Source organism: Chrysemys picta, chromosome 13, assembly GCF_011386835.1.
Source record: "Chrysemys picta bellii isolate R12L10 chromosome 13, ASM1138683v2, whole genome shotgun sequence".
In the NCBI taxonomy this organism is placed as follows: domain Eukaryota; kingdom Metazoa; phylum Chordata; order Testudines; family Emydidae; genus Chrysemys; species Chrysemys picta.
This window is the reverse complement of record NC_088803.1, coordinates 6082789-6098643: the sequence shown is the minus strand read 5'-3', so window position 1 is coordinate 6098643 and position 15855 is coordinate 6082789. Positions and strand designations below refer to the sequence as shown.

The 15855-nt window shown below is 57.0% G+C and overlaps 1 protein-coding gene across 3 annotated transcripts in view; it reads left to right on the top strand.

Moving 5' to 3' along the window:
• Nucleotides 1–2080: 2080 nt before the first annotated feature.
• Nucleotides 2081–15855, top strand: part of LOC101949469 (Fc receptor-like protein 5) — a 47221-nt gene continuing 33446 nt past the window's right edge. The window contains exon 1 of one of the 3 annotated variants that reach the window (XM_065565368.1): nucleotides 2081–3741. In XM_065565368.1, coding sequence (XP_065421440.1) covers nucleotides 3609–3741 — 133 coding nt within the window. In that variant the 5' untranslated portion in view covers nucleotides 2081–3608. Of the gene's footprint in view, nucleotides 3742–15428; nucleotides 15544–15855 lie in introns of those variants that run through there. The other 2 variants (XM_065565367.1, XM_042844933.2) reach the window with 2 other exon arrangements.

The window sequence follows — 15855 nt, the reverse complement described above, 5'->3', positions numbered from 1 at the left end:
CAAAGAAGATAGATATGCATGAATATTAGAAGCTTTCTAACTAATAAAGGGGGATTGGGTTGCTTTAACTATGACGCGACGGAACTGTCTATATAATCTCACTAGTTATTGTAATCGGGGCTGGTTCTCAGTGGAGACGGGCCGCTCTCTATTGTTGTGTGCACTCTTCAATAAAGAGCTTGTGTTTGGACCTTGCTGGTGTTGCCTGTCTCTCTGCAGTCAGACAACGAACCATGCCGTCTGGGTTCGAGTCCCTGACAGTTTCTACCACCCCAAGAGGTACCCTGTGTCCCCCAGGGCTGGCACCCCCCTAACAGGACATTGGACCCCCTCAGCCCCTCCATATCCCACCAATAGGACAATGGGCCCCCTAACCCCATGTTGCCCCCGTTCCCCCACATGTTGCCCCCTTCCCTGTCCCCCCCCAAACCATGACAATGGTCTGCCCCACCCCAAGCGCCCCCCACTCACCCCCCGCCAGGTCGGTGTCCAGCGCCGGCTCGGAGCTGACCCGTCGGGTCTGGGCCCCCCGTGCTCCCCCCCAGCGCCCCTTCCGCGTCTGCAACCACAGGCGCGGGGGCCGCACGGGGCTGATGGCCAGGACTCTGCAGGAGCTGCTGGCCAAGGTGAGCCCCCCCATACCCCGTGCTCCTCCAACTACCCCCGACTCCATCCCTCACTCCCTCCACTACCCCGCCTCCCCCACCCTGCTACCCCCGACACCACCACCGATACCCCCTGCTCCCTCCAGCCCCTCTAACTACCCCACACTGCTACCCCTGACCCCCTCGCTTCCCCCAGAACCTCATCACTCCCCCTGGTACCCAATGCCCCCAGACCCCACCCCACCAAACTCCTTGTTACCCCCTGACTCCCCCCCCAATACCCCCTGACCCCCACTCGCTCGCCCTTGGACCCTCCATGCTCCCCCCACTCCACCAGACCCTCCTGTTGCCCCCACCCCACTCCCCTGGCCCCTCCATGAAACCCCCAGCCCCACCCTGCTGCACCCCCCCAGACCTGCACCATTGCCCACCCCCACCAGCGAGCCTACTCCCCCCCTCACCCCCATCAGCCTGCAGGACCTGCCAAGCTGAGCTGCCCCCACCTCCCACACACTGACTCCTGACTGCGCCCGTACCCCTTTCCTGCTCCCCCGTCCATCAGCTGCTCCCCTGTCCCCTACACCCCTCATTGCTTCCCTGCCCCCCAGCTCCCCTGCCCCACACTCTGCCCCCTGCGCTCGAGGTGCTCCCCCCTCACCGCTCTGCCCCCCACAGGCGATGGAGGTGCTGCTGGTGGCGGGGCTGGCAAGGCTGGTGCTGGAGGAGGACGGGACGGCGGTGGGAGAGCGAGGCCTTTTTCCAGACGCTGCCCCCCGACACGGCCCTGATGCTGCTGGGCCCTGGGCAGAGCTGGAGCCCCCCACGGGTGAGTGAGCCCAGCCCCACCCTCCGTCCCCCCCCATCCCCCATACAGCCCCTGCAGGGGAGACCCCACAAACACACCCCAGCCCCCCACAACCCCTGCAATGGAGACCCCCGTACGCCCCCCAGGAGCCCCCACACACACCCTGCCCCCCCCCACCCCCACAGGGGAGATGCTCAATACACCGGTTGTCACGGAGACACAGGGACAATGCTCTGGAGCTGCTCCCCACGAAGCCAGGCAGGACTCGGGGGGAGCCTCCTCTCTCGGAGCCGACTGTGTCCAGGGCCAGACGCTCACACGGCTTCACCTTCCTGGGTCTGACCCCGGAGCATCCAGCATCCCCTGCCCCACCGTGCGCTTCCCGCAGCGAGTCGCCCGGGCGGGGTCCTGGGGGGGCCAGAGGGCCCTGCCCCCCGACTCCGCAGTCAGACGTGACTCTCAGCCAACCGGTAAAAAAGAAGGTTTATTAGATGACAGGAACAAGGTCTACAACAGAGCTTGTAGGTACAGAGAACAGGACCCCTCAGTCAGGTCCATCTTGGGGGGTAGGGAGCCCAGACCCCAGTTCTGGGCCTCCCTCGGTTTCTCCAGCCAGCTCCAAACTGACTCACTTTCAGCTGCCTGGTCCCTGCCCTGCCCGTTGCTCCTCCTCCGGCCTTTATCTCGCTTCCCGGGCCAGAGTCACCTGGTCCCACCCCCCTCCTGGGTCTCAGGTTAGGGGCGGCCATAGCATCTATGCAGGCAGCTGGAGCAACCCCGCAAAAGTCACACACCCCTATTGCCACCACCTAGACATTGGTGCAATGCACAGGGAAACTGAGGCACACACAGCATTCATGCCAAACAGTAAGACTCACATACAACATAACAAGGGAAAATCCCCACTTTGTCCCATCTCGCCCCCCTTCGAGACCGAACTGAGTGGGGTCACTTTAGCCAGTGACCTGGGGAAGTTCAGGCCCCCTTCTCCGGGACAAAGCATCGGCCATAACATTTGCCCACCGCTTAACGTGGACCCCCTCCATCTCCTAATCCTGGGAGACAGACTCCACCTCAGGAGCTTGGCGTTGGCCCCTCTCATCGGGTGCAGCCACGGCAGGGCGAGTGGTCCAGGTACACAGTGAAGCGCCGCCCAAATAGATCCGGCTGCAGCCTTTTAAGAGCCCACTCCATGGCCAGGCATTCCTTCTCTACGGCCGCAGAGCCCTGCTCCCGGGGCAGCAGCTTCCTCCTCAGGTACATGACGGGGTGTTTCTCCCCCTTTGCATTGGCCTGCGTCGCCTCCGCACCCAGTCCTGTGTCTGGGGCATCAGTGAACACCATAAAGGGCTTGTCAAAGTCTGGGTTTCCCAACACCGGGCCCTTGACCAGATCCTTGGGTCTGGCTTCCATCCCCTCTCCAACTAGCTGTCTGGAGGTGCTGCCTCTGGACAAGGCAGCCCTGGCTGGCAGCTGTCCCACGCGGCTGTGGTTCCCCACACTCAGCGGGGGTCTCCGATCCCCCTGGGCTCAGCGCTGCCCCTGCTGGCCCAGTGAGGGCAGGCAGGGAGCCCGCGGCTTTGCTCACCGCATCAGAGCCAGTGTGAGCCACCTCCCCGTGTGCAGGGGGGCGACGATGTAGAACCAATGTGAATGAAATTGTTTTTAGTTATTCACTGTACCATTGTAACTTCTGTTCACCATTTCATTACACTTGCCATTTTGCCCACATTGTAACTTTCATTACACTTGCCATTTTGCCCACATTGTAACTTCTGTGCCATATTGGAATTCAAACCCCATTTTAAAACGCTTACTCCATTTTGTAAGGGTTTGCTGCAACCTCCATTTTTGCAAACCCTGCTGTAATTTTACTAGTCTAGTTGAGCTGTGTGAATGAGGGATGCATGGGTGATAGAATCAACCTCCAGCCCCAGCCCGTCCTGATGAGATAAAGTTCAAATACCAAAGGCTGAAGAACTAGACAACAGCCCTAACTCAAGCAAGAAGCAGCCACCCTAAAAAGAAAAAACAACAGAAGGAAGATCAAAGCCAGGTCCCAGGCTGACCCTCAGGCCTGCAATTGACGGGTGATCAAGTACCAAACCCAGAGGCGGCGTGACACAGCGAGACCTAGAGACTTTGAATCCAAACTAAACTCCTATAAAAAGGAAGGGTGAGAGGAGAGATGTTGGGTAATGTTCTGCTATCAACATCAAGGAGCATCGGTGCCCGACAGAGACCCAGCTCCTCCTCGCGCTCAGCTTTCCTGGCCAGTTACCGCCACGAGCTACGATCCCAAGCTGCGAACTCAAACTACAATCAGGACTGGTAACTATCCAGCAGCTGCAGAACATTTTGGGGTGTGTGTGTGTGTGTGTGTGTGTGTGTGTGTGTGTGTGTGTGTGTGTGTGTGTGAGTGAGTGTATAAGCATTGAGGTATTTGCTAATAGTCACAGATTAATAATAAATGTGGCATCTTTGTCTTGACCCCTAAAACGATCCTGTATAAGTTTGTGGGACAACATTATTGGTGGAGAATGCGAAAGGGGGAGCAGACATAGACTCCACAGTTATTATAAAACTGGTGTGCACACCGCTAGGCTTAGCAAGCCTGGCACTAGAGGAAAAAGAGCGTAAACTTTCAGTTAATTAACCAAACTCTGAAGGATATAGGAGTTTAGATTTAAATTGTGTTATAGAGGTACATACACCCTCAGCCGTAGCAAGACTGAGCTAAAGAGGAGAACTTAGTGTTTCTCACTCTGATCCGGGGAAGGATTTGTATAATTGGTGTATGAACCCTCGGTGGTAGCAGACCGAGTAATACAGAGGGAGACTTAGTGTCTCTCCCTCTGGCCCAGAAAGGGTTAAGTTGTTCCTTCAGGAGTTAAAAAGGGAAAATTGCTATTTGTAAGTCACTCCTTTAGGAATTGGAGGTTATAGTGTTCTGATATTTATCAGCTCGGTTTCCTGTGTTGTACTTGGCTATGGCACACTTGTTAGGGAAAATGTTTAGGAAGACACAGTGTAAAGACATCTTTAGAGAAAAACAGGGAACGCTGTCTTTTGTCCAAGAGCCCACACCCTTTAAACAAGTACTACAGAGGTTTGGACACAGCCCGTGGACGGAAGGGGGGCTGGGAGATGTGTGTCTATTTCAGATTTGGAGGTTAGGCTGGCAAGGTATATAATCCTGTACAAGCCTATTCCAGCTAAAAGGGATTCAGCAGCAATCTGGCTTTGTGGGATGCATGCAGGGATTTATACTCCCGCTTGGCATCCTGCCAGGAGGAGAACGCCTCCCTGCATGAAAAACTCCCTCATATGGAGAAAGAGGCAGACAGCTGGAAAGTGGTAGCGACAGGGGTGCAAAGCCAGTTAGACCCTCTCCGGGAGGCAATCAGGGAGAGCAAACAAAGAGAAAGGAAGTTAGAGGAACAGGTCGGCGAAAAGGAAAAAATAGAAAAAGAGAATCAAGTGTTGCAAGGCATGGTCAAGAGGTTAACCATAGAACAAAGTAAAGCTCTCCCCGCTAATCACAGCCGATGCGAGTCCCTTATCCAGCACCTTAAACAGAGGCTGGGATTCGCAAACCGCCAGTTAGCAGCGGTGACGGCAGGAGAGTTTTCAGAGTAGCAGCCGTGTTAGTCTGTATCTGCAAAAAGAACAGGAGTACTTGTGGCACCTTAGAGACTAACAAATGTATTAGAGCATAAGCTTTCGTGGGCTACAGCCCACTTCTTCGGATGCAGGAGAGTGGGACTTTGATCCCCAGAGTGACGTCCCTGACTGGGAAGATGCCCCGAGGGAATCTAGTGAGGTGTGGGAAAGAGAGATACGGAGCAGCAATCCCCAGGGGCCGGTTGCAGCCATTAACAGAATTACTGTAACAAGAACAGACACAGACACAGGGACTAGCACAGCTACTACAACCGTCCCCGTATCAGCAGCTGATCTCCAAGCAATGGCAAAAATGCTTGGACCCCTTAACCGGGGAAATTTCTCAAAATGGACTCTGCGTGTGCTGCAATTGGCAGGCAGAGAAGATTTAACAGTCCCTGAGCTTAAACACCTCATGACCGCCTGTGCAGCACCCGAATTACAGGGAGTCATTGATCGGGTGATAAGAGAAAACAGGGAGAACAATACCTTCCTACCCCTGTTTGCAAGCCTAGGGGAACAAATGGGTCGCCGACATCTAATGATACAGGCGGCCAGCATGATGCAGGAACCTAATGAAGACCCCGAAGGGTACCTATCCCGCTGGGGACTTATGCAGGTCATGGCAGGCATCACCCGCCCTGAAGATGCCCAAGGAGCCCCTGCAAATAACCCTGACACTGTAGCATATGGCACAGACGCCCTGAGGGACTGTGCTGCGACTCTTCTCCCTTACTATGCCAATAAGCTCAGCGTCTGGGCACCTAGCCAGCCTGCGAGCATGACTGAGCTCCGAGATCTGATCAAACAGATCACCACTCATTCTGGCCCCGCACGCCAAATAAAAAAAGAAAGGGCTCCCTCTGTGGCCGCGCTTGAGCAAATAACTTACTCCAATGAGAGTGGTAATATGGGAATAGGGGGCTCCCGAGGTCGCTACCGCGGACGGGGAAATCATAAGCCACGGGGACATTATTCATGCTCAAACCCCCGCCCTTCTGAAAAAAATGATAATTTCCAAAGAGCTGAAGGTGAGGGACAGAATACTTATGACTCCACGATCCGCCGATTGGCCTGGCGGGCAGTAATGCGACAGGGAGGTAATTGGGAGCACTGGGACAAAGCCCCAACTCGAGCTCTAGTCCAAGAAGCCCTACAAGCACAAGAGAATCAGGAGCATGTAACTAGCATAGCTACAAGTGCCCCCCCCCCGAGCAACCGGGACTAGGGGGGCCTGCTGGACATGAGCACCCCACATAATACAGGAGCGCAGCAATGGGGGCTCATCGGTAAAATGTCCTGGGACTCTGGAGGGAGACCGCACATTTATGTCCAGCAGGAGAATCGCGCTCCTGCACTAGCTTTGATCGATACTGGGGCTGCTGTCTCTTTAATTAAAACCGCTCCACAGGCAGGGGAGAGAGTAAAACAAGTCAGTTTAAAATCTTTTCAGGGAAAGCCAAGCACAGGCTGGGAATGGCACAGGTCCCATTCTCAATACAAGGGTTTAAAACAAAAGGGAATTTAATCCAGACCCCTGACATGACTGACGAAATTATTTGAGGAGCAGATCGGCTGCATCAAAACAACATCATAATCGATTTACCTGGAGGTATATTATGGAAATTAGAAATCCCCTCCAACTGCTCTCACCAGGAAAAGCAGGACCTCATTGTAACCCTACACCTTTCAATAAACTGGACCCGAAATAATTTAACTCTAAGTCGGCCAGAATATGCCCACTATAGCTCCCCTCTCTTTGAAGCATGGTTCAAATCCTTACAACCGGGACATCCCCTCCCTCGTCAGCGACGAGGGATAACAGATACCTTGTTAGGAGGTATAGGAGCAGGGACCGGAATTCTAAATTTGGTAGATCTAGAAGCACTGAAAAATAAGGCCAGTGTGGTAGAAACATTGCATTGTACTATTGCCCGGGGACAAGAGCACCAGATCGCTGAATTGGTGCAAACTGGGGTAGACACAATGAACTTGCAATGGCATACTTGGAAACACGTTAATCAGGCGTTCTGGGCTCAAAATGCCACCATGAGGGACATAACGAACAAAACAGCATTAGCATTGTGGTGTTCTGAACAACAAATATTAGCTATTATGCTGACAGAAAGGGAAATGGACTGGGTACGAGCTAAAGATATGACAGTCTTAACTCCTCTGCTGACAAAACATAAAAATAACCTTTTCCCCCCTTATGTTTCTGGATGGTACAAGGCCCTGGAATCAAACGTGTACACATCAACCCTCATGGGGCACATCACTATACAAGTAATACGGGTCCAACCACACAAATATAAAGTTACTCTGTGGCCCTTCATAGCCCTCCCAGTTCTTCGGGGCAGACATCTTTGGGCTCCTCAATTGGTGGGAATGTATTTAAATGAACAAGGGGAAATCATAGATCATCGCTTGTGTTCCAGGTGGACTGCACAACAATGGGTATGTCCCACCTTACCACAATTAGAAGAGCCCCTGCTCCTTACAACATAAAAGCTTGGCAACTTGTTACTGGGATGAACTAAATAACGGTCCCACAAAAGTGTATTTTGATAGAAAAAGTTGTTCCTGTGCCATTGGATTAGAGAGGCTTGTATGGCAAGACAAATACATCTCAGACCCGCTCGTAAAACAGTGTATGTGTAATATCACTATGTTAAAAACTCCCACCCTAACCTATTACTTCCCAACTCATGAGGATAAAGGAACTAACACGTTGGATACCAGTAATATTCTAAACTTTAACTTCACTTTGGAGTTAATTGGACAAGTCTGTACAAACTAATACAGGAAAATAGACAAATTAGCCAACTGACTGAAGCCACACGGACCCAGGTTCAAACACGCAGTTTGGCTATTTTACATCAGGGATCTGAAATATTAAGAGTATCTGCACAAGCAGAGCAAATCATGACGCACCCTTGGTATGATATTTTAAAGGGCTGGTCCCCCTCCTGGTCTTCAACTTTAACAATTCTGTTACATCCAATTGTTGTTTTCTTTATTCTGATAAGCTTAATGTTAATCATAATGTGTGGGATGTGCTGCTGGATGAAAGGCTGTACTTTAAGCTAAAACCACAAGCTCACATTGTTTCCCAATATATAGCCTTAAAACAATTGCATAAAGTGTGACCCATTCAATGCCCCCGGATTGAAGGGTCAAAAGGGGGACAATGTAGAACCAAGGTGAATGAAATTGTTTTTAGTTATTCACTGTACCATTGTAACTTCTGTTCACCATTTCATTACACTTGCCATTTTGCCCACATTGTAACTTCTGTGCCATATTGTAATTCAAACCCCATTTTAAAACGCTTACTCCATTTTGTAAGGGCTTGCTGCAACCTTCATTTTTGCAAACCCTGCTGTAATTTTATTAGTCTAGTTTAGGGTTACCATTCGTCCGGATTTACCCGGACATGTCCTCCTTTTTGTGCTAAAAATAGCGTCCGGGGGGAATTTGTAAAGCACTCAAAATGTCCGGGATTTCCCCCCTCCCCCGGCAGAGCAGAGCGAGCAGCTGGGAGGGCTGCAGGAAAGTCCCGGGCTGGACTCCAGAGCAGCTGGAGAGGAGCCGGATCCGCCCTGCATTCTGAGCCGGCAGCTCTCCCCTGCGCTCTCCCCTGCAGCCCGGCTCCGGCAGCACTGTGCAGGACCAGGGACCGGGTTTTGTTGTGCTGGGGAGCGCAGCCACGTGTCCGGCTCGCACAGAACCCAACACCCTGTTCTGAGCAGCAGGGTAAGGGGGCCAGGGGGCAGGAGAAGGGGCAGGGAGATTCTGGAGGGGGCAGTCAAGAGACGGGGGGGTCGGGAGTTCAGGGGGGTGCTTTTTGGGGGGAGTGGAGAAAGTTTTGGGCAGTCAGGGTACAGGTAGGGGGTAGGGTCCTGGGGGGCAGTTGGGGGGGGTCTTAGGAGGGGGCAGTTAGGGGACAAGGAACAGGGAGTCTTAGGTAGGGGGTGGGGTTCTGGAGGGCAGTTAGGAGCAGGGGTCCCAGGAGGGGGCAGTCAGGGGACAAGGAGCGGGGGGGTGGGGGGCTGGGAGTTCTGGGGGGGAGCTGTCAGGGGGCAGGAGTGGGGAGAGGGATCGGAGCAGTCAGGGGACAGGGAGCAGAGGGGTTTAGATGGGTTGGGAGTTCTGGGGGGGGCTGTCAGGGGGTGGGGAGTGGTTGGATGGGGCGTGGGAGTCCCAGGGGTCTGTCTGGGGGTGGGGGTGTGGATAAGGGTTGGGGCAGTCAGGGGACAAGAGGCAGGGAGGCTTAGATAGGGAGTGGAATCCTGGGGGCAGTTAGGGGCAGGGGTCCCAGGAGGGGGCAGTCAGGGGACAAGGAACGGGGGGAGGGTTGGGGGTTCTGGGGGGGCGGGAAGTGGGAGGGGCAGGGGCGGGGCTAAGGCGGGGCTCCTCCCGTCCTCTTTTTTGCTTGCTGAAATATGGTAACCCTAGTCTAGTTGAGATGTGTGAATGAGGTATGCATGGGCCCATCCTGATGAGATAAAGTTCAAATACCAACGCTGAAGAACTAGACAACAGCCCTAACTCAAGCAAGAAGCAGCCACCCTAAAAAGAAAAAACAACAGAAGGAAGATCAAAGCCAGGTCCCAGGCTGACCCTCAGGCCTGCAATTGACGGGTGACCAAGCACCAAACCCAGAGGCAGCGTGACACAGCGAGACCTAGGGACTTTGAATCCAAACTAAACTCCTATAAAAAAGGAAGGGTGAGATGAGAGATGTTGGGTAACGTTCTGCTATCAACATCAAGGAGCATCGGTGCGCAACAGACCCAGCTCCTCCTCGCGCTCAGCTTTCCTGGCCAGTTACCGCCACGAGCTACGATCCCAAGCTGCGAACTCAAACTACACTCAGGACCGGTAACTATCCAGCAGCTGCAGAACATTTGTGTGAGTGTGTGTGTGTGTGTGTGAGTGTGTGTGTGTGTGTGTGAGTGTATGTGAGTGTGTGTGTATAAGCATTGAGGTATTTGCTAATAGTTACAGATTAATAATAAATGTGGCATCTTTGCCTTGACCCCTAAAAAGATCTTGTATAAGTTTGTGGAACAACAACGACCCCAGGGCTCTGGTGACAGACAGGCAGGTGTCCTGAGCCCAGCAGCCCCTCCCCCTGCCAGCCAGGTCATTTGCATTTTCACTGACCACTTCAGTCTCAGCCAATTGGTTCCCTGGATTCAAACCCTCGGCCGTTACAGGAGCAGGGCCTGGACCCTGCCCCAAACAGACACAGTCATCCCCGAACAGGACCTCACAGCCGATAGCCTGGAGCAGGGGTCCCCAACGCGGTGCCCGCAGGCACCATGGCACCCGCCGGGGCATCTAAGTGCGCCCGCGTGCTGGCCGGCAGACGAGCATCCGCCGAAATGCCGCCGACAAGCAGCGTCATCCACAGGCGTCGCCGCCGAAAATCGGTGGCATTTCGGCGACGACGCCTCTGGATGACGCTGCTTGTCGGCGGCATTTCGGCGGATGCTCGTCCGCCACCGCGGTCCTCCGGGGCTCGTCAGACGAAAAAGGTTGGGGACCACTGCCCTTGGGGAAGGCTGCCGGGACAGAGTCCCGCGGGAGAAGGGATTCCTGTACCAGGAATGGGCTCCCCAAGGGGAAGCAGAACTGTGGGGGATCAGGAGGCAGCTGGTGGTGCCCCCGAAGTGTCGCTGCAGGCTATTGTACCTGGCCCACGATGTCCCTCTCTCAGGACACCAGGGGATCCCGCGCCCCGGGCAGCAGCCGCTGCAGAACTTTGACTAGCCCGGAGTGTCACGGAGTCCCCAGGCGACGCTCTGGAGCTGCCCAGGGGGGAGCTGGGGATGGTTGGGCCTTTGCTCCCCCCCTCCCCCAGCTCCCGCCAGAGGCTGGCCAGGGCATCCCACCCCCATGGTCAGAAACCTTCTCCCCATCACCAGCCTCCAGCGAGCCCAGCCTGGCTCGTCCCTTTGTTCTCCTGCCTCCCTTGGCCTCCATCGCTGGGCCCCTCCCCAGCCCCTCCCTGAATGGGAGCAGGCACCATCAGACCCCGCTCGGCGGCGATTGGAGTGAACCAGCCCAGCTCCCCAAGTCCCCTCTGGTGGGACCGGCTCACCGTACCCCTGGGTGCCTCCCAAGCCCTTTCCTGCCCCTGTTCCAGCCGGGGTCCGACATCTCCCAGCACGGCGCCCAGAACCAGAGCCAGACTTCCAGCTGAGCTCTGGCCAGCCCCCAGAAGCCCAATGGGGTCACCTTCCCCCCCAGACCTGGCCATGCTGGGGCTCAGTGGGTCTTAACGGGGGACGGTTCCCACCAGCCACTCCAGGGTGTGGTGTGCAGGGGCTTGGGGGATGGGGTGAAAGGGGCAGGGGGATGGGGTGCAGGGTACAGGGGCACCAATAGATAGGGTGCAAGGGGCAGGGGGACAGGGTACAGGGGGACAGGCAGAGGGTGTGTGGCAGTGCAGGGGGAGGAGTGTCAGAGACCAGACCAAACTCACCTGTCACGGACACAGCGACGGGCCGGCTCTCCCCGGATGGCACCTCTCGCCCGGCGCGCAGTGTCCAGTACACACAGACGTACAGCCCGGCCGTCCCCGTCTCAGCCCTGAGCTCCAGCCGGGCGCCCCCAGTCGGCTCAGGGACCCCGTCAGCGATCAGCCCCGGTGGGTGCCTGTAGAATCTGTACCTGGCCACCCCCTCACCCTGGGGAGCCGAGCACCTGAGGGTCACCCGCTCTCCTGGGACATACATGGGGTGATGTGGAGCCAGAGAGAGCTGAGGGGCGGGGGGCAGCTCTGGGGTAGATGGACAGAATGGGGTGGGAAAGAGGGAAAGAGACAGTCCAGATGAGACCCTCCCCAGGCTGGGAGCAGCCCACGCAAGGTCTGTGGTGAGAGCAGACAGCTCCAGTGAGAAACAGGAAGTGGGGGAAGGAACAAGAGGCATCATCAGCCCATCCCCCCACCCCCCATCACCCCAGCCAGTTCCCCACCCCAGGGGCCCTATGGGAGCCAGCGCCCCTAGAGGGGAAAGGCCCCATGCCCATTTCCCATCCCCTGAGCCAGCCAGTCTCCCCTTCCAACAACATGCACAGACCCCCGTGCACAGACCAGGGGGTAAATCTGACCACACCAGCCGGGGGATCATCTGCAGCCAGGCTGTAAGAGAGGAGACAAGGGGAGTCAGAGCTCTGGGGTGGGACGGGTGATGGGGGGCAGGATCGAGTAGTGTGGGGCAAAGGACTCAGAATACTGGATTTACAGACCATCCCGATATGCTATGGGGAGGACGGGAAAGAAAGAAAGAAAGAAAGAAAGAAAGAAAGAAAGAAAGAAAGAAAGAAAGAAAGAAAGAAAGATTCATTCAATGACTTGGGATGGGGCTGGACACGGAGCAGGGTCGGCAGATGTGGCCAGGGCTGAACGTCAGGACACCTGGGCTCTGGTCCCACTAGAGCTGGGCCTGGGAACGTCTCAGGTTCGACAGCCTGTCAGTGGGTCGCAGGCCGGGCTCCTGGCAGGCTGCAGGGGATCCTGGACTCCCAGGCCGGCAGATCTGGGACAGCCCTGCCAGGCCAGGCCTTCCCGCTACCTGCCGGGGAGCCAGCCAACCCTGGAGCCCGGGATCCTGGGGGCAGAGCCTGGCACATGGCAGGGCCCCCCATGATTCTTGTCAGTTTCACTGTCTGTATTCACAAGGGGGGCCCTGATCCGTGTATGTGCAGCACCTGGAACAACGGGGGGCTTGATCTCGGCCGGGATCTGGGCTGCACAGAGCATGACGGGGGTGACTCTTCTGGGAAACACCCCATCAAACAACACACTGAGGCTCTGTGCTGCAGCTCCCTGCACACCAGCACACACTGTGCTGCAGCGCAATGGGGAAACTGAGGCACGACCTCACCCATCGGAGAATAACCAGCTGCAGAGCTAGAGCAGAAGGAGACACCGAGCCCCCACAAGCTGCCTTTGGGGAGCAGGGAAAAGCCCTGGGGAGGGGGACCCAGGCGGGTGTGAGGGGCGCAATACGGAGTCTGCCTGTGTGGAACTGAACCTGCTGGAAACAGACTCCGATCCTGTTAATCTCCGAGGAACCGAGGCATCCGAGGTGCAGAGAGCTGATGGAGGGAGACAGGGAACAACACAGAGGCTGAAGGAGGAGAGCAGAGGGTGACGCAGAGAGAAAGAACAGACACAGAGGGGATGAGACAGGAAAGAGGAGGCGTGTGGAGGTCGTGTGGGGTTTATTTATTGTTTCACAGACAGTCTGGTCAAGCCAAACCACAGCGTCTTATCAGCCACGCTCAAGGCGCGAGGATCTGCAGGAAACGGAGTCATTTTACAGCCCTCAGACGCGTGTCCTGGTTTTAGGGACGGAAACAGAACGGAAGGAAGAGGGAGACAAGACTGAATGGGCCGGGGTGTGGGGAGGGGGGAAGGCATGTGAGTGGGAGCAAGAGATGGAGAGAGAGAATGAACGTGGGCGACAGAGGAGAAAGAGAAAAATTGAAGAGTGAGGCAAAGAGCAGAGAATGAACGAGGCAGGGGCTGAAGGAGGGGGGCAGAGGGAAATGGGGACTGAGGCAGGAGCTGAAGCCGAGTTGGGGGGTCACTCACCCAGCACAGGGAGAAGGCCAGTTAGCTCCATACTGGGTTGAACTGGACGAGGCTGGGAGCTGCATCCCCCGCGCCTGGCCCTGCCTCTCTGCTGACAGCAGCCAGGGCCCTGGGGCCACTCTCGGTGCAGCAGGAGGAAGTGCTGTCCGAGGGACGCAGCCACCGCCCCGCCCCAGCACCAAGGCGTCAAGCGCTTCTGGTTCAGAGCCAGGCCGACCACGGCTGGGAATTGGGGTTCCCAGCATGCCTTGCAGTTACCAGCCGCTCTGCACTGCCCCGGCTGACAGCTCCAGTGTGAGCAGCGAGGGCTTTGGGGGGAATCAGATCCTGTTACATCTTGTATCCCAGAAATGCAGCCAGCTCTGGGGTGGGGCGGCTGGGGAACAGCCACAGAGCAACACTGCCCTGAGCCCCCTCATTCCGAAGTAAAAGGCAGTGCCCCCTAGTGCCATGCACAGGCACAGAGGGCAGCACTGACTCCTAGGGGACAGCGCCCCCTAGTGAGCCCCCTGCCCCACTCCCTGCAGCACCGTGCCCCCTGCTGAGCCCCCCAGCCCCTCCCCCGAACCTGGGTAGGGTCTCAGTCCAGCCCCACTCCCCACAGAGCATTTCCAGGAGCTGCTATGTGGGGCCCAGGGGCCGGGCCATGGCCAGTGCAGTGCCCGTCCTGGGGACGCGCCGAGGCCGGGCCAAGGGGCCGTGGCTGTTACTGGAGCAGAGACCCAGCCGCGGCCGAGCTGAGAGCCGACCTCAAGCCACAGAGTTCAGCTGAGCCGGCTGCAGGCTCTGGGTGCCTGGTGCTGAACTTTCCCCTCTAGGGGGCGCTGGCTCCACCCCTCAATAACAAGCCCCCCCCCCCCCAATCTCACATCACACCCCATGTATCTCTGAACCCCGCCAATATCAGGTCTCACCCTGGAGCTGGGGCATCGGGGTCAGCCCTGACTGGGAGGGGGCAGCGTAACAGCCACTCACCCCTGCCCCCAACACAGAGAGCCGCCTGCCCCCTTGAGCCAGGCAGTCCCAGCCCTGGGGCCGGATCAGAGCCAGCGCCCCCTAGAGGGGACAGTACAGGGGTGACTAGCAGCAGGACTCCTCCCCAGCACCAGGCACCCAGAGGCTGCAGCCGGCTCAGCTGAACTCTGTGGCTTGAGGTCGGCTCTCAGCTCGGCCGCATCTGGGTCTCTGCTCCAGTAACAGCCACGTCCCCTCGGTCCCTCGGTCCGGCCTCAGCGTGTCTCCAGGACGGGGACTGCACCGGCCACAGCCCAGCCCCCGGGCCCCAAAAGCAGCTCCTGGAAACGCTGCAGGAACTGGGGAGCGGGGCTGGACTGAGACCCTGCCCGGCACTTCGGAGGAGGGGCTGGGGGGCTCAGCAGGGGGCACTGTCCCCTTGGAGTCAGTGCTCACCTCAGTGCCGCAGCGTGACACCAGGGGACACTGTCTGTTACCCCAGAATGAGGGGGCCCTAAGCTGGGTCGCTCTGTGGCTGTTCCCCAGCCGCCCCACCCCAGAGCTGGCTGCATCTCAGCCCCAGGCGGGACGTCCTGTGCGGCGTTATGTGTGGCTGGAGCTGTCAGCCAGGGCGGTGCACAGCAGCTGGTAGCTGCAAGGCATGCTGGGAGCCCCGAGGCTGGGCCGTGGTCGGCCTGGCTCTGAGCCTGCAGCTCTTGACGCCTCGGTGCTGGGGCGGGGCGGTAGCTGCGTCCCTCGGACAGCACTTCCTCTCTCTGCACTAGGGGGGCCCTGGGGCCCCGGCTGCTGTCAGCAGAGAGGCAGGGCCAGTCGCGGGGGATACAGCTCCCAGCCTCGGCCAGTTCAACCCACTATGGAGCTAACTGGCCTTCTCCCTGTGCTGGGTGAGTGACTCCCCCCAACCCGGCTTCAGCCCCTGCCTTGGTCCTCTCTTCCCCTCTGCCCTCCTCCTTGTGCCCCTGCCCCGTTCCCCCTTCCCCTCTGCCCCCTCCTTCAGCCCCTGCCTCGTTCATTTTCTACTCTTTGTCTCACTAGTCAATTTGTTTCTGTCTTTTTCCTCTGTCGCCCATGTTCATTCTCTCTCTCCATCTCTTGCTCCCATTCACACTCCTCCCCCCACCCCGGCCCGTTCACACTTGTCTCCCTCTTCCTTCCGCTCTGTTTCCATCCCCCAAACCAGGACACACGTCCTGCAA